Source organism: Petaurus breviceps, unplaced genomic scaffold, assembly GCF_028583685.1.
Source record: "Petaurus breviceps papuanus isolate PSGF00001 unplaced genomic scaffold, PetGlider_PUasm1.0 90510, whole genome shotgun sequence".
Taxonomy (NCBI): domain Eukaryota; kingdom Metazoa; phylum Chordata; class Mammalia; order Diprotodontia; family Petauridae; genus Petaurus; species Petaurus breviceps.
The window spans coordinates 50,032-68,592 of NW_027187267.1; the positions used below are offsets into that span (position 1 = coordinate 50,032).

The 18,561-nt window shown below is 41.0% G+C and overlaps 1 protein-coding gene across 2 annotated transcripts in view; it reads right to left on the reverse strand.

Moving 5' to 3' along the window:
* Positions 1–18,561, reverse strand: part of ARHGEF11 (Rho guanine nucleotide exchange factor 11) — a 158,164-nt gene that overhangs the window by 22,900 nt on the left and 116,703 nt on the right. The window contains exons 16-21 of one of the 2 annotated variants that reach the window (XM_069062841.1): positions 14,972–15,014; positions 11,090–11,186; positions 10,644–10,766; positions 8,774–8,797; positions 6,728–6,869; positions 1,876–1,975 (exon numbers count right to left, since the gene is read on the reverse strand). In XM_069062841.1, the coding sequence (XP_068918942.1) occupies positions 1,876–1,975; positions 6,728–6,869; positions 8,774–8,797; positions 10,644–10,766; positions 11,090–11,186; positions 14,972–15,014 (529 nt within the window). The remainder of the gene's footprint in view (positions 1–1,875; positions 1,976–6,727; positions 6,870–8,773; positions 8,798–10,643; positions 10,767–11,089; positions 11,187–14,971; positions 15,015–18,561) is intronic. The other variant, XM_069062842.1, reaches the window with a different exon arrangement.

An 18,561-nucleotide genomic window follows, 5' to 3' on the forward strand; every position in this document is an offset into this window, starting at 1 on the left:
TACTTCAGACATAATACTACCTAATTTCATGCACCATAAACTCCTGCCAAAGTAATGGCCTATTCGTTGTTCTCTTAACTTAGCATTCCATCTCCAGTCTCAATATCTTTATACAAGCTGTCCCACAGGTCATGACTGGAAGGAGTCCCTTCCTTATTTCCACCTCTGAGGATCCCTGGTTTTCTTCAAAATTCAGCTCTTGTAAGAAATCCTTACTCATCTCCCTTGGTGTTTGTCCCTCTCCCTCTTCCTCCTCCTATCATGTCTATACTTATCTATTACTTAGCTTACAACCTCCCAATAAAAGATAAGCCCTTAGAGGGCAAGAACTACTTTTGACCTCTGGACTCCTAGTACAATGCTTCTGTATATAGGACAGGCATTTGAATTAACGAAGAGCAATAACATCATTTTCAAAGACAGTGATTTCATGGCACTGCTGAATACAAGGAATTTTTCCCATGTCCAGCTGACTGGAGGAAGTCTGGAATCCTAATTGTGAGATTTCATTACACTTTGCACCCCAGTCCCATGTGGGAGCACTGGACTCAGGAGGGGCCCTCTATGGGGCTCTGCCACCACCCAGCTGTAGGATTTTCCCTCTCTGCTTCTCCACCAGTAAAATGACAGATGTGGGGTAGAAGGAGGGCAGACTTACTCACTAAAAGATCTCTAAAGGCCCATTCTAGCTCTGGAACCTCAATGAAAGAGATGATTTTGCAAAAACCAGGAAGAATGGGACCTCTGGACAGGAATCCTCTTTACATCCTATGCTATTTCACAAGCTGGTCCTGAGCTACAGGACATGAGAGAGGTGAAGAGTCCTCATGGGGCAGGTAAAAGGCAGAACTTCCAGGATATCTTTATAGAATAGAAAGGGGCTGCCCTTATTCCTAGACCACTGGGCCAGGTAGGGACTCTGAGTAACTGGGAACTCCTGGGCAAAAGAGAGTGCTTGGTGGGAGAGAAGGCAATAGGAAAAAGAAGATTTAAGGATGATAAAGCTGAACACGAAGATAATCCCAAAAGAAAGTGGGTCCTTTTACCTTCCACGGGGGACAAGGGGCATGAAATGCTAAAACAAAAAACGAACACACAAAAAGAAACCATGAAAAGTCAAATTAACTCTTTAAGAATCAAAACAAACAAAAATCACATCAAACCAGAAAATTAAAAAAGAGAGGCAAATGAAAGACAACCCAGAAATGATTCCGACCTTCTGAGAGAAAGCTCATCCCTTATTCTTTTCTCATAGTTACCCTCCTCAACTCTAATTCCATTCATTCCTTGGGGGCAGAAGAGTAGAGCAAACAAGCAACTAGCTTGGGGGGCAAGAGAGAAGGTATAACAGCGGTTTCTTCCTAACAAACCACACATACTTAAGGTCCGTTAAGTATACGAGGTCAGTTTTGAGATCCCTTGGGGGGGTCAGGTCATTGTCAAGACTGGCAAGATCTCAGAGACTGAATCAACTCCATCAAAGGACCGAAACTGACCAAAACTCCTCAGGATCCTTTGCAACAGGGATACACCTCAGGGTTGAGGAGAGTAGTAAGGAGGGGGGAAAGCTAACACCAGCAAACAATACTTTTTTCCCCTTACATCCACCACCCCAAGAACATTCTTGATGCAAGGAAAACCATAAGTTGAACCTAAGAATGTGCTGATTCAAAGAGCTATTCAATTTGCTCTAACTGGATTGGAATTCTTGAATCAAGTAGCTGGCTCTAAATGATTCCTTCTAGTTCTAAAAATCTCAAACAGATGTAACCTGAGGTGAGACTAAGCAGTGCTGATGGGAAGCTATTAATCCACAGAAGCAGGGGACTGCCCGCTTCCAGCTTTCAGGAAAATGGGAGCTGCCTGGATACTCACTGTTCTGAGAGGAACTTTTTGGCTTCCCAATATATTTGAGGATGGGGTTCCGCTTCTTATCTTCCAAAGCATCCTTTTCCTTCTTGGCATTGCTGCTCTGCTGAAATAGGAAGGAATTATGGTGGGACTGTGGTTGGAAAGCCCCAAGACTAAGCCTTACCAGTCAATTCTCCCTGGAGTCTGATACTGACTAGAAAATGGTATGTAGATGTCATTGTGCACTGACAGCTTTAGGGGTGACAGTTATATCTATATTTTTAAAAATGAGAGGAAGTAAGTTCTGGCATATTTTCATCTCCCACCATTTTTCAAAATGCCTGTATTCAAATTTATTCCAAGTCCAAAACAAAAGGGATATCCCTGGGGTAGCTGTTAAGTAGTAGCCCTCTTTTAGTCCAAAAGTAGTGATAATTGCAAGAGTATAGTCATAAGTTTCTTAAACTCAAAGAATATTTTAATAAGAAAATAAAGGCCATTTACCACATTTTCTCTCTTTTCCTCTTCTCTACGTATAAAAAACCTTGACATCATCACCACCCTCTAAAAGGTGGCCATTCTCATCAAGGCCAACCCCCTTCCATGCCCCCTTGATCCTATCCTCTCTCATCTCTCCAGCAGGTTGCCCATACTTCTTTCTCTATTTCTCATTCTCTACCTACTGGTTCCTTGCCTGCTGCCTACAGACCCAAGTCTCCCCCATTCTTAAAAAAATTCACTGAACTCTACTCTCCCGCCTAAGTTACAGCACTATTACTCTTTCCTTTCACAACTAAACTCCTAGAAAACGCTCTCTACTCTCATGTGCTTCACTTCCTTTTGTCTTACTTCTCAATCCTCTGCAGTCTAGTTTCTGACCTCATCATTCAACTGCAACATCTTTCTCCAAAGTTACCAACAATCTTTTAACCAACATATTTGATGTCTTGTTTTCAATCTGTACCCTTGATCTCTCTACAGCATTTGATACTCAACCACATTCTCTTCATGGATACACTCTTATCTCTGGATTTTTTTTTAATGAACAGCTCTCTCTTGGTTCTCTTCTGACCTTTGTTGAATAATTATACATATCCCACCCAAACCGTGGATATACCTCTAGACTCTGTCCTAGACTCTCTTCTCTCTACACTACGACCTCATTAGCAATCACAGGTTTAATTCCCTTCTCTATGCCTATGACTCTTAGATCTATTTACTGAGTCCTCCTATCCATCCTGAGCTCCAGTCCTGTAGCAATCAACAAGCATTTATTAAGTAACTTTTGTGTCAAACATTATAGTAAGTGTTGAGACAAAAATACAACAGTGTCTGCCTTCAAGGCACTTACCTCCCTACCAGAAGAGACAACATGTACAACCCTAAGTCTATACATAAATATAAGGTAATATCAGAAGGGAAAGCACTGAGGGGGATAAAGAAAGGTCTCATGGTCACAGTGGTACCTGAATTACATTTTGAAAGAGGTTAGGAATTCTAAGAGGTAGAAGTGAGAAGGAAGTGCATTCTAGGCATGGGGAATAATTTGTGCAAAGGCACAGAGATGGAAAATGAAGTTTCTCATATATGAGAAACACTAAGAAGGAGAGTTTCCCTAAAATACAGAACTCGTGAAGGGAAGTAATGGACATTCTCAATTGGATATCGAAAAGGCTTCTAAAAATTTAACATGTCAAAAACATACCTCAATCTTTTTCTCACAAACTCACTCCCTCTTCTAAAATGTCCTTAATTCAATGCTGAAAACAATTACTTAGGTTTATAACACCGAAATTAATTTTTCATTCTCTTTCACCCCAAAGTATAACTGGTTGACAAATCTGGTTTCTACCTGTACAACCTCTCCTTATTTTTGTATACATGACCACTATGCCATTCCCGGTTTTATTGCCTTTCTCCCAGACAACTGCAATAGCCTTCTGACTGGTCTCTTTGCCTTAAATCCCTCCCCACTTCTAATCCATACCCAATATATTTGCCAAGATGATATTATTATAAAGGATAGGTCTAATCATTCCATTTTTCAGACTTGAGAAAGTTCAGTGACTTTGTATTACCTCTAGAATGAAATGCAAACTTCGTTTAGGATTTAAAATTCTCCTCAGTGTCCTTTGCTGGATCTTCATCCACATCTTACCCACTAATTGTGGATACCGCCAAGGCTGTCCTGGGTTCCCTTCCCTTATCCTGCCATACTACTGTATTGGATGAACTCATCTGCTGAGCTTCAGGCTTGCAACTCCAAATGTCCTTTCAGACATCTCACAATGGAAATCCTATGCACATGTCTAAAACTGAACATACTCTCTTTCCCTCTAACCCAGGGGTGGTGAACCTGTGGCCTTGAGGATACATGTGGCCCTCTAGGTCCTCAAGTATAGCCCTCTGAATCTAACTTCACAGCATAAATTCCCTTAATAAAAGGATTTGTTCTATAAAACTGGGACTCAGTCAAAAGGCTGCACTCAAGGACCTAGAAGGCCACATGTGGCTGCAGGCTCCCCACCCCTTCACCTAAACCCTTTCCTTTCTGAAGTTCCCAGGCTTGCAACCTAGGTATCATCCTGAACTCTTCACTACCTCTCATTCTCCACATCTAATCAGCTAGTAAGGCTTATTGATTTCACCTGTGCAACATGAGCCACTGAAATTCTCTTTCTCTCCGCTGACACTGCCACCACTCTGGCAAAGACCCTCATTACCTCACACCTAGACTACTACAGACTGATTGATCTCTCTGCTTCAAGCTTCTCTCCACTCCAGTCCATCCTCCCTCTTGCAGTTAAAATCATATTTCTAAAGCACAGTTCTAACTATACCACTTCTTCCCTATTCAAAAATTCCAGTAGCCCTCTGCCACTTCTGATATCAAATACATCCTGTTTGGTGTTCAAAATCCTACATAAATCAATTCCTCCCTACCTTTCCAGTATGCTTTCACTTTATTTGCTCCTTTCTACATACTTTGACCTAGTCATACTGGTGTCTTTGCTATTCCTTAAAAAAGACACTTGATCTCCTAAGTGCATTTTTAATGCCTCATGCCTGAAACTCTCTTTCCTCATCTCAGTATCCTGTCTTCCCTTCTGGAAGAAGCTGTTTTCCAAGTTTTTAGCCTTAGTGTCTTCCCTCAAAGATTATCTCCATCTTATCTTCTGCATGTTTTTTTTCTTTGTACACAGCTGTTTGCATGTTGTCTCCATTGAACTGTGAACTCTTTAAAATAAGTTTTTAAGCTACTCCATATCCCCAGCACTTAGCACAGTTCATGGAAGATAATATATGCTTAAAAATACCTATTGACTGATTCACAGACTGGTTCCAGCCTCCCTTCCTATTTCTAACCTTACTGTATTAGTAAGTCAAGATGCCTTGACATCTGGCCAAGCTGGTGTCCTAGCTGTTTCTCATTTCCTGTCCCTGTGTCTTTGCCCAGGCTGATCCCCATGCCTGCAATGCCCTCTCCCTCCTCACCTCTGCCTCCTAGAAACCCCCTCAGAGCTAAACTCTGCTCAGAAGGACCATTTTCTGTGTGATGCCTTCCCTAGCCTGTACTTTATCTCTCACTGCTTCAGGAACTCTCTAAGACCCTAACTAGCACAGATAGTGACTATTTGCACTGGTAGAAGAAGCTCCTTCCTAAGAATTCCCTACACCAATGAAATCATAGATCTGGTTTTTAGAAAACCCTCATACATGAAGCAAACAAAAAAATCCCTATGGCACTGTATATACTTTTTCAGGTTCATGTTACCTAGCTCAATAGAATTGTAAGCTCTTAGGGCAATGACAAAGAAACAAACTTCATTTGCTGCTTTCATATTCCTGATGTCTAGTGCAGAGAAGGTACAGAATATATGCCTGTTCAGTTTTCAGATGAATAAATCAAAGCTATCTATAGTCATATGAAAAAAGGCTCCAAGTCACTTTTGATTAGAGAAACACAAATTAAAACAACTCTGGGGTACCACCTCATACTTATCAGATTGGCTAATATGATAGAAAAGGAAAATGAAAAATGTTGGAGGGAATGCAGTAAAATTGGAATACTAATGGACTGACTGATGGTGGAGTTGTGAACTGATCCAACTATTCTGCAGAGCAATTTGGAACTATGACCAAAGGGCAACCAAACTGTGCATACCCTTTGATCTAGCAATACCACTACCAGGTCTGTACCCCAAAGAGATGATAAGAAAGGAAAAAGGTCTTACAAGTACAAAAATGTTTATAGCAGCTCTTTTTGTGGTGACAAAGTACTGGAAATTGGGGGGATGCCCATCAATTGAGAAATGGTTGAACAAGTTGTGGTATATGAATGTGATGGAATACTATTGTTCTATAAGAAACAAGCAGGATGATTTTAGAGAAACTTGGGAAGATATGCACTGATGCAAAGTAAACAGAATCAGGAAAACATTATATGTAGCATCAGCAACACTGTGTGATGGTCAACTATGACTGACTTAGCTCTTCCCAGCAATGATCCAAGACAATTCCAAAGGAATCATGTAACAAAATCCTATCCACATGCAGAGAAAGAGCTAATGGAGTCTGAATGCAGATGGAAACATACTATTTTCACTTTGATTTTTTTTATATTTTTTTTCTTTTGGCCTGTTTCTTCTTTCACAACATGACTAACATAGAAATAGGTTTCACATGATTGCACATATATAACTTATATCAAATTGCTTATCATCTTAGGGAGGGAGGAGGTAAAGGAAGGAGGGAGAAAATTTAGAACTTGAAATTTTATATAAAAATGAATGTTACAAACTGTCTCAATATGTAATATGATTTAATAAAAAGAAGAAATGCTTGTTTTCAAACTGGATGAAAGACCACTGGTCACCTTCTTAGTCTTGGGGAAGAAGGGCAGCCACTTGTCCTTGTCTGGGACGGCCTGGGACTTCTCTGCTGTGGAGGGCCGTGCCTCCCGAAGTCGGATCCCAGCATGGCTCATATAGGTGTTAAGAGCAAAGTCCATGGAAACACTGCAAAAGAGAGGCTGGTCAAGGGCATTTGGTCTCAAAACTGACTTCTGAGCGAGAGGTAATCTTGCTTTAAAAAAGCTGTTTGCTTTTGTTTTTGATTCCAACGTTTCTATTCCTTGTGCCACAATCATTTCTTCTCAGTGCAGATGGCCTCTCCCCCTAATCCCCAGCAATAACAACCAAGGGCCTCCCCCCAGAAACGCTGCCTTCACAGGTTGCTTAGAGCACTGCAGGTTCCAGGGGTGAAAGGATCTGGACAGAATTGGGGGGGAAGGTGTTGGGGAGTGGCAGTGGGGGCAGGTAGGCTTTTTTTTAAGGAAGACCAAAAAAGGGAATAGAGGGTAATGGTCACAGTCAGAAATGTACAGCTTTGCAGAGACAGCCCACAGGCTGGGCGCATTCCTGTGGGCTGCCATGTGGTGGCAAGAGACTCCCTAAGAATGGATCTGGGGGGAAATCCCACTACTTCAGGGCTCTCATGGCTTGGTTCCTCCAGTGGCTCAGCTGGGGAGGGGGAGGAGGTGGAAATGGAGATTGTATGAGCCTACAATAGCTCACAGAGTGCTGCTGGATACTCCTGAGTCCTATGCCTCGTGCAAACTGCTCAAGGAGGCCCCCAATGGCCCCTAAGGGGTTGTGGTAAGGTCAGGGTTTTTGTTCTGCCAAGGGACCCAGAACTTCCTCTGAAAATGTTCCCTTGGGAACAGTGAACATGTAAAAAACCTGCAAATGGTGTCATAATCTTATCTCTCTTAAGGTAGAATGGCATACAACTTTTCCAGATGGATGGAGGGAAGTAAATCAATACTAACTCCTATAACTTTCACAGAATTTGAAAGTTAGAAGGGACCTTAGAGGTCACCTATTCCAAACTTCCCCTGAACAAGAAGCATCTTCTAAAACTATAATGCCCAGCAAATAGTCATGCATCCTTTCCTTTCCCTTAATGACCTTCATTAAAGACACCCCCCCCAAAAAAATAAAGGCTGCTAATGTCAGTCTTAGAACAAAGAAACAAAGGATTTGAGGGGAAGCATGAGGTCTAATGTCTGCTCAGGGTGCTTCTTTCAGTTATGGTCAGGAGCCAGACCAGATCTAGGGAGCTCCCAGTTCTCTCTCAACCCTGGCACTGAAACATAAAGAACTGGAAGAAAAGCTGGTGGCAACTGAAACTTTTCAGAGGTCTAAGGTTAAACTCAAGTCTCAATAATTTGCAGGTGAACTACAAACACTATGTATACTATCTACAGCAAATATTTTATCTCAGACTGGTTTCCTCTTTTCCTCCTGCACATTCCTGCTTCCATGGGAACAAAATGAATTTGTATTCCTTGAGTACATATACCCATCCTCCCTTAATAAATATGACTCAGGGAAGGCAAATTCAGATTCATACTATCCTAAAAAAAAAAACCAAAAATCAGCTTTAGTGCAAAAAAAAAAAATCAACATATTTTCAAAGTAAATAGATACGACTGTTGTCTTTTCATTATTACTGACTTCTCCCTCTATTAATTCAGACAACCAAGAGTTGACTTTTAGTGTCATTAACATATTTGCTTTTCAATGAAATAGAAGTGGGGCAGGGTAGAAGTACCAAACTCTCAGGAACTATGAAATGAAGGTTAGACAAAAGAATGTTGAGTTTTAACTAGAGCTGGACAGATTTAATCCCTAGGCAAAAGAATGGCATAGATGGCCCCTCCAACCTTTATGACCACAAAGGTCATTTAAGACTTAAACTGAAATACTCAACAGTCTTAGATTTTGGTAACTTTTACCCACAGAAAAGCAACCTGGAAGGGGACAAAAATGATGTTCACAACCAACTGCCCTTTAACCCAGACACAACTAAAGGGCAACATCTGGAGAATGCAAACAGAGAATACTATATACTTACTCACCTCCGATCTTCCTCGTACTTGGACCTGCAAGGACAAAAATGAAGGCAAGATGACTCAGGCAGCGAGGAAGTGCTGGTCTATGTTCAGCAATTGAAAGGAAGGCAAGTTTCTTCTTGAAGAAAGGCAGAGGACAGAGAGGAGGGGGAGGGAATCATTTTGATAGGAAGATCAGAATCATGGTGATGGAGACAGCTTGGGGCACAGGGGGTGAGAACTCTGATGCCTTGGAGGCACTTAAGAAATATTGGAAGATGATCATGATGCTTCTACCATCCCAGGAGGAAAGAACATAGTAGAAGTCTTTTGCAGGGCAATTTTGTATATGTCTAAGCTACCAAAGAGTTATTAGGGAAGAAAATGCTCTTTTCTATTTTTACTAAGGACCAGAAGAAAACTGGGCTAAAACTGCAGCAAAAAAAGATGGGTTAGAAAAAAATCTTCAGAGGTGAGTCAAAGAGAGCTATTTAAAATGTCAAAGGTCGGGGCGGCCAGGTGGCTCAGTGAGTAAGAGCACCGGCTCCAGTGTTGGAACGACCTGGAGATCGAATCCCGGGCTCAGACACTCAGCACCACACCCAGAAATAACTGGCCGTGTAACCTTGAGCAAGTTACTTAACCCCGATTGCTTAAAAATAAAAATAAAGTGTCAAAGGTCAAAGGGCCATTATCATAAATGAGTGGCTTAATTTGTTCCATTTTAGTTCTATGACAGCCACGGTTCTCACATCACTTGTAAAAATACCATCTATTAGATTCTTTCTACATAGGTAGAAAAGAGCTAAGATAATTTATCTATTTGACAAAAAGTAAAAACAAAGTAAAATTCCTCGCTAAAGTTCTCACAGTGTGTTCACAGGAGTTTAGGGCTAGAAAGGCCCTTAGAAAACATTCAACCCATTCATTTTACAAATGAGGAAACTAAGGTTTAGAGAGAAACGAAATGACTCGCTCAAGGTTAGAGTTAGCTAATGGCAAAGTTTGGTCCGGGATAAGAACTTATCACCACCCACAGAGGCCTCTGATGTTGAGACTTACATCACAGGAGTCTATATTGCTTTGGGAAATGGAGCTGGACAGATATAGTAAGCAGCAGCTGCTCCGGAAACTACTTAATAAGCTTAGTTTAGTTTAGTTTTCCAGCCACGATTATTAAAAATGGTTCAATTTTTCTTAAGACAGGTCCATCTGCTTTCTGAAGCAAATGCTAGGGGATAGGGGTAGGGGTGAAGTAGAGGAGAATGGAGAGAAAAGAGGAAGGCATTACTCTAGGAAGCAATCTCATTCATAGCTTGTCCCTTACTTATCATAAGTATATCATACATAATGACTTGGTATGGGATCACTCTGAGACCCTTCCCAAAAGGCAAAGAATGGTGGAAGAGGCTGTGCAGGAAGGAAAAGGTGGAAAGATTATTTCCTGTTTCTGAAGCCTACAATTTTCCACTACTCCTAAAAAGCTGTTGGTTAACTTTATAAGCTCCATACTTTGTGATTCCTTTAAAAATTGTTATAGCCCATTCAAAAACTCCTGCCTTTCTAGAAGAATAGAGGGAAGGAATTTATTTCCCGATCCTTTTTTTTTTTTTAAAGCAATTGGGGTTAAGTAACTTGCTCAAGGTTACACGGCCAGTTATTTTTAGTGTGGGTACCAAGTATCTGAGGCCGGAACCAACCCTAGGTCTCCCAACGCTGGGGCCGGCGCTCTTACTCATTGCGCCACCTGGCTGCCCTCATATTTCCCCATCTTCAAGAGGGGAAGAACCGAATTTAGAAAGAAGGCTAAAAGGGTATGTAGGGAGGGGGTTAGGAAAGGGCCCAGGTATTCTAGACACCCAGCTAAGTTTTTTGATATGAGGGTCCAGACACTTACAGGATATCTCCAAGGGCAGCTAACTGTCTCTCAGCAATTTGCCGCTCCCGCTGGGGGTCCCCATCCAAGTCCAGAAGGTCATTTTCTCCATAGAGACTGCCCAGGCCCATGGTTCGCTTTGTCCTACCAGAGGGAAACATAACAGCAGAGGGAGAAGGAAAGACAAAGACATGTACATATATCAACAGAACCACTCAAGAGACAAAAAAAAAATCAGAAAACAGTGAGAAACAGATCATTGGAGAAACAAGAAAAACGAGGAAGGTCAAAAAAAATCATTTAAGCAAATCTGCAGGGAAGGTCAAAGGGAGACTGAAAAAGCTCAGTAACCCCTACCAACCCTCTGGTTCACTGTCCTCTATTGGACCTGTGCTGTGCTGGCCAATACGAGACCCTGTTAAACAATACCCAACCTCTTCCTGGCCCTGAAGGAAAGGCTGTCACACCTGTAGTCTTGGATCTGTTCCTGGATCTCTGGCATTGCTGCTTCTTGGGCCTCAGACAATGCACTACGTACATCTTCATTGTTGCGCAGGCGCAAATCTACCAGTGAGAAGATACAGAAGATGACAAAGACAATAATGATTCTTAGAGACCTTGAACTATGGAACTTCACCTTAACTGGGGTAAACTGAGGCTTGGACATGGTGGGTCATTCCTAGATCAAAAAACCAAGACTGTGCATCCAGGTCCCAAAGATAAGAATGGAGAGGATTTCTGGAAAATCTACTTTCCACTGAGAGGGCCTCTCAGCAGACCTCTCTCTACTCTTATATCCAACTGCCAAAAATGGAAGTCCAGTAGATATCTCAAGTTCAAAAGGCACAAAACCAAACTCATTCTCTCCCGCTTTCCCCAAACTCCCTCTTACTGTAGAGGGAACCATGCTCCCAGGTATACACCCAAGCTCCCTTTCTCATTCTTCCAGATCCAATCTGTTTCTATGGCTTCTTGATTCCCTTGCTTATTCCCCTTTTCTCCTCTGACACTGCCACCACCGTGCTGAAGACACTACTACAAGAGATTTCTGATTGGTTTCTCTGCCTCAAGTCTTTTTCTACTCTAGTCCATCCACCATTCAGCCATCAAAATGATCTTCCCAAAGCCCAGGTCAGAGGAAGTCACCTTTCCATTCAAGAAATTCCAGTAGCTCTCTCTCAATTCCAGGATCAAATAGGAAATTGTCTGTTTGGCTTTTGAAACCCTGTATAGCCTGACCCTTTCTTACCTTTCCAGTCTTAACATTTTGCTCCCCTCCAGTGACACTAGTCTCCATAAGGTTCCTTGCACAAGATACTCCATCCTTCCAACTCTGAGTATTTTCCCTCCTTTATATACGGGATTCTTTCCCTCCTCATGTCCTGACTGACTTCTTTGGTTTCCTTTGGTCTCAGCTCAAATCCTACTTTCTGTAAAAAGGCTTTCTCAGACCTCTTTATCATCAGTTCCTTCTCTCTACTATCTTCAATTTATCTTGTGCATATATTACTTTTACCTAGATGTCTGTATATAGTCTGCCCCATTTGACTGTGAGTTTCTTGAGATAAGGGACTGGCTTTTGCCTTTCTTTGCATCCTAAGTACTTAGCATAATGCCTTAGGAACATAACAAATGCTTGTTTATTCACTGACTAATGAGACCTGTGGAAAGCTAGATGGCACAGAGTATAGAGTGCCAGGCCTGGAGTTAGGAAGATCTGAGTTCAAATCCAGCCTCAGCCACTTACTAGCTGTGTGATCTTGGGCCAGATATTTAACCCTCTTTGCCTCAGTTTCCTCATTTTTTTAAATGACCTGGGGAAGAAAATGGCAAACCACTCCAGTATCTCCACCAAGAAAACTTCACATGGGGCCACAGTTGGACCCACATGAAGTGACTGAATAATAGTAACAACCAACAAGACAAATTCTGTGGCATCTGATCTCAGCACGGACTTTTAATACATCCCTGACAAAATGCCCCTGATTCCTCCACATTCTTCACGACTCTATTCCATTCATGCAAATTTATTCTTTACACAGATATTTAGATATTAAAGAGAGACATTAGGAACAGCATTTGTAAAGAGAGTGGCTAGTCTGAGGAAACTGCTAATAGTTTCCTTTTCTAATTCTAACTCAAAATAATCTTCCAGAAATTCTCCATCATCGACGTTATCTGACTTTATTTTCTCTCACTATCAGCTTGTAGAATTGTTTTACAACTTTAGAAATTTGGTCCAAAAGCTACATTAAAAAAATAGCTCATGTTTATATGGTGCTTTCAGACTTTACAAAATGTTTTCCTCACTCTTGTGAGTTAAGTAATTCAAGTAAGATTATTTTCATCTTGCAGACGAGAAAACCAACTCACAAAGGAAAAATTACTGCCTCATTGTTACAGACCTATGAAGTACTGGAGTCAAGCTCAAACACAGACCTTTTGACTCCACATGCAGTGTTCTCGTGTTGTGCTGTCTCCCTAGAGATAAGGAAACTAAACTGAGACAAATGACTTGCCCAAAGTTACATAGTAAATTGGTGGCAAACACCTCCTCCCCCCTCTCCCAGGTCCTGGTCCACCCTCCCTTCTTTCCTGATCCTCCCCATCTCCTCCAGGTTCATAGTCTTAAGAGTCAGGTTTCATTCTACCTCACCATATACAGCCAATCAGTTCCTAAACTTTGTTGAGTCAACCTCTACAACATGCCTCACAACCATATTCTTCTCTCTACTCATAGGACCACGATCCTAGTTGTGACTCTCATCACCTCTTGGTTTGGAGAATAGCTTCCTACCTGGTCCCCACTACTGCTAGTCTCTGCCTTTACCAAGTTCATCCTTCAAAGGCTGATATTCCTAAAGCACAGGTCTGACTACTTTACTGTTCTACCCAAAAAGCATTCATGGTTCCCTGTTGTTTCTAGGATACTATACAAACTATTTGACATTTAAAGCTGTTCAAAACAAGGACCCAATCTTCCTTTTCAGACTTATTTCATATTACTCTCCTTCATGCACAGTGTGATCCAGCCAAACTGGCCTTCTGACCATTTCTCATACACAGATCTACATCTCACATCTTTGAACTGCCCCTGCCTCTCCTTCCTATCTCAGAATCCCCATCTCTAATGAAGCCTTTCTTAATCCCCCTCAAAAAAGAGTAATTTTTGGAGGGGGGAGGCAGGACAATTGGGGTTAAGTGACTTGCCCAAGGTCACAAGGCTAGTAAGTGTTGAGTGTCTGAGGTCACATTTGAACTCAGGACCTCCTGACTCCAGGGCCAGTGCTCTATTCACTGCGCCACCTAGCTGCTCCAAAAAAGAGTAATTTTTTACCCCAAAGGTACCTGGTGTCCATTTTTTATTTACCAAGATTTGTACATGTTATCTCTTCCTCCTAGACCTTAAGTTCCTTGAGGCCAAGGGGTATTTTCACTTTTGTTTTTATATACCCTATGTTTGGTACAGTGCCTTGCATGCTGTAGGTACTTAATAAAATGCTTACTGATTGATCGGTATTGAAAACCTTTCACAATCTGGCTCCAATTTATTTTTCCTTACTGATCTTATATATATAAAACTCCCCCTTATACATGCCTACATTTCAGGCAAAGTGGCATACTTACTATTTCCTATACATGACATTCAATTTCTTGCCCCTATACCTTGGCATAGGTTTCCATCCACTCCTTAGTACCACCTCTTCCCTAGCTTACTTCAAGTCTCAGATCAAGTGCCACCTCCTCCCAGAGGCCCATCTTGTCATTAAACGTTTGTCTCATTTCCCTGAACTACTCTGTATTTATTTTATATAATTCTGTGTTATACAAAAGGCAGTATGGCATAGTAGATAGAGCTGACTCAAAGTCAGGAAGATCTGGATGCCAGCCCTACCTCTGATACATCCTGGATGTGGGACCCTTCCCAGGGCTCTGGGCAACTCTGTAAGACTACAGTTGCAGAGCAGGTGACAGCCTGCACTGGTAGAGGGAATTTCTTCCATGAAATCACAGGTCCAGTCCCTACACCTAACTCTTTATGTAATGTTCACGTGGTGTTTTCCTGAAACAGAACGTAAGCTCCAGCACCTATCCCAGCACCCGGCACATACTGGATGCTTGACAAATGCCTGTTAAATTGAAATGACCACACTCACAGTGAAGCCGCTCACATTTATCAAGATGCTGCCTTGAGTGCATTCTTACATTACTTGCACGTGTGTTCTAATGCCTCTATTAGACCTTGAATGTATAGAGGCCTTACAGTAACTGCTGTACTTCTCCACAGAGATCAGGCCAAGGTTCAGCTCATAGAAGGAAGGAGTGAAGCATAGGACTGGAGGACTTACCAATCTCAGCCTGTAGAGCCTCCGGGACCTTCACTCGTAAAGGCTGAAAAATAAGAGGGCATGTGATCAAGCCACACAGCCTGACAAACCTAAAAGAAGTTCTAATATTTCCTTTTAAACTTACCTAGTTAAGGTATATGTCAGCTTCTATCACTACCCTGCTATAATAACAATAACATCTTACATTTTTTATATACTTTTCAAAATGTTTCTCATATATAATCTTATTTGATCCTTGCATAATCTATCAGGTAGGGAGAAGTATTATGATTCCTGTTTGACAATAGTGGGAAGAAGCAGAACCAAAGACGCACAGTATTCTAGGCACAGGGACAGCCTGTCCAAGGGCAGAGGGCTACTTTGGCTGTCAATCAAAGCTTAGAGATATTAGCCGAGTTTCCTCAAGGTCAATTAGTGAGTAATAGAGATAAGGTTCAAACCCAGATCTCTCCTTCTCTGTTAAAATCAAAGTAGGTGACAGAGTAATATCAGGGAATATAAAGGAAAACTATTTTCTATAGTAGAAAGGAAGAGAAACTTGAGAAGTGGTCACCTTATCTAACATTTTATGAGAAATAAGGGAAAGTCAGACATTGTTTGACATACTCCAGAATTGAGATAATGAACTTCAAAGAATTAAAAGGAGACAAAGATCCTACACAGGGAATTTATTCTGATCCCAGGAGCAGAGAGCATTATCAGTTCCAATTTTTATCCTAGCATGATGCCTGCAAAGGAACAGCCAGGGCAGGATTCCTAGGCCAGAGGGAAGCTTGCAGTTCTGTTACTCTGAACCAGGAGAGTTTATTTTCTGGGCTGGTTTATAGAGGATGAGTCCACAAGCACTCAACTGTTGCTCAGACCCAAACCCACACTAGGAACATGCAGCAATCAGACCAGGGGTCAAGCCCTTACTCTGATTCAGACTACTTTGGGAGCACTAAAACATGCAGGTCCTCAGCCTGTGCTATCCCCAAAAGCCTGTAATAAGACAACATTCAATAACCTAAGAAAGTAACAACAGGACTAGCCCAACCCTTCCCTCCAGAAGTGTGTAGAGATTGGCCCTAATATCAAAGGAATAGGGTGGAATAATGAGTGAACAATAACAACAAAAAAATCCCACTGTAAAGAACTGTTATTGCGGCAGAGAAGATCAAGATATAGACCCAGAAGAAAAAGAATGACTCTAAAACATCTATAAGCATTGCCTGAGAGAAAAACTCTGAAATAAAGCAAGATTTTTAAAGAGTTATTGTTTTTAATCAATGAAAATGATTAGTCCTTGAGAGCACTCAAGGAAAAATTGAAAAATAAATGAGAGCTATAGAAGAAAGAATTGGAAAGGGAATTAAAAGCCTGGCACAAGAGGTATAAAACTTTGTCCAAGAAACAAACACCCTAAAATTCAGAATGGATCAAACAGAACCAATGACTACATGAGACAAAGTCAAAACACTGAAAAAATAAAATAAAATGTAAGGTATCTCATAGCAAAAACCGACCTGGAAAACATTGAAAGAGAAAAAAAATTTAAGAATCATCAAGTGGACTATCTGAACACCATGAGAAAAAATGTTACCTAGATATCGTTTCTTTTTTTTTTTTTTGAGGGGGAAGGTAGGGCAATGGGGTTAAGTGACTTGCTCAAGGTCACACAGCTAGTTTTTTGTGTTAAGGGTCTGATGCCGGTTTTGAACTCAGGTCCTCCTGACTCCAGGGCCGGTGCTCTATTCACTGTGCCATCTAGCCACCCCCTAGATATTATATTTCAAAAAACCTTAAATGCTCAGATCTCTTAGAATCTGAGGGCAAAAAGGAAACAAGAAGAACTCATTGTTCACTTCTTGGAATTATCCCTAAGCTGAAAACATTCAAGAACATAACAGTCAAAATCCAGTGTTTACAAGTCAAAGAAGAAATACTGCAGATAGCCAGAAAGAAAGAATTCACAATCAGAATCACACATGATTTAGAAGTCACCACTATAAAGGAATGGAAAGCCTGGAATATAACATTCCAGCAAGCAAAGGACACGTTTATAACCAAAATTAATTCACTCAGCAAAACTGGGTATAATTCTACGGAGGAGATGTGGGACTTTTAATGCAATAAGAGGTCTTTGAAGCATTCCAAAAGATCAGAGCTGTGTAGAGACTAAAATTCAAACACAGAGTTAAGAGAAACACAAAAAATGTAAATATGGATAAACAAGAATAAGGGACTAAACAAGGAAAAACTGTTCATACTCTAATATGGTAAGATGATACATATCTGAATCCTACTGTCATGAGGGATCATAGAGACAATTTAATTAGTCAAGGTTTGGGAGTTCTGTTATCTCTTGATGATCTTAAGAAAAGAATGGGGGCCGCTAGGTGGCACAGTGAGTAAAGCACCGGTCCTGGAGTCAGGAGGACCTGAGTTCGGTTCCAGCCTCAGACACTTAAACACCCACACAAAAATAACTAGCCGTGTAACCTTGGGCAAGTTGCTTAACCCCAATTTCCCTCCAAAAGGCAAAAAAAAAAAGAATGGAAAGAGAAGGGAAGAAAAATATACTGGGGAAGGAGGGAAAGAAGGAAAGGAAAAGAAGGTTAGCAAAAATTATCTCACATAATCAGGATGCACAAGCTGACATCTATACAAACAAGGGGGAGAGCAGCTAACACATGAACCTCTAATCTAAACTAGTTAAAGGAGGTAAGAATACATAGAATTGTATGGGTACAAAAATACATTTCACTCAGGAGGGAAAGAGGAGGGAAAAGGGCAAAAGGGAAATTAGACAGAATAGATGAGGAGAGGGTTTAGTTTTAAGCAAAACATACTCTTAACTAAGGAGGCACAAAAATATTTCTACTTCTTTCTGAGGTGGCAAAAAATGAGAATCTGAGGGTGTGCCCATCAACTGGGGAATGGTATATGTATATTATGTAATACTTGTGCTGTAAGAAATGAAGAGGATAGTTTCAGAGAAACCCGGGAAGACTTGTGTGAACTGATGCAGAGTAAAGTGAACAAAACCAGAACAATTTATACAATGATAACACTACTGTAAAGAAAAACAATTTTGAAAGACTTAGGAATTCTTATCAGTGTAATAATCAATCACAATTTTATAGGAAGAAATATGCTATCCACATCACCACGGAGAGGTGAAACACAAAGAATGTAAAATGAAACATTTACATAGACACAAATATATACATAGACATTTATTTAGTTATTTCCCTATTAGATATGGCCAAGGCAGAAATTTGTTTTGTTTGATTAGACATTTCGGTGATAGGAGTTGTGCTTCTTTCACTCTCACTGGGGATGGGGGTTGGGGACTTGGGAGGAAATAGGGAGAGAAAGCAGATTTTTGCTGACTGAAAAAAAATGTAACTTTAAAAATGAATCAAGAGTCACAGGAAGTCAATGAAACTAATGCAAACTTGGGCTGTGTGACTAGAAGTCCAATAATCATAACTTTTTAAAAAAGGTATTAGCTTTGCTATACTTTGCACTCGCTGAAGCACATCAGAATTGTGTTCAATTCTGGGAGCCATGTTATACACAGAACATTGATAAACTGAAGGAAGCCA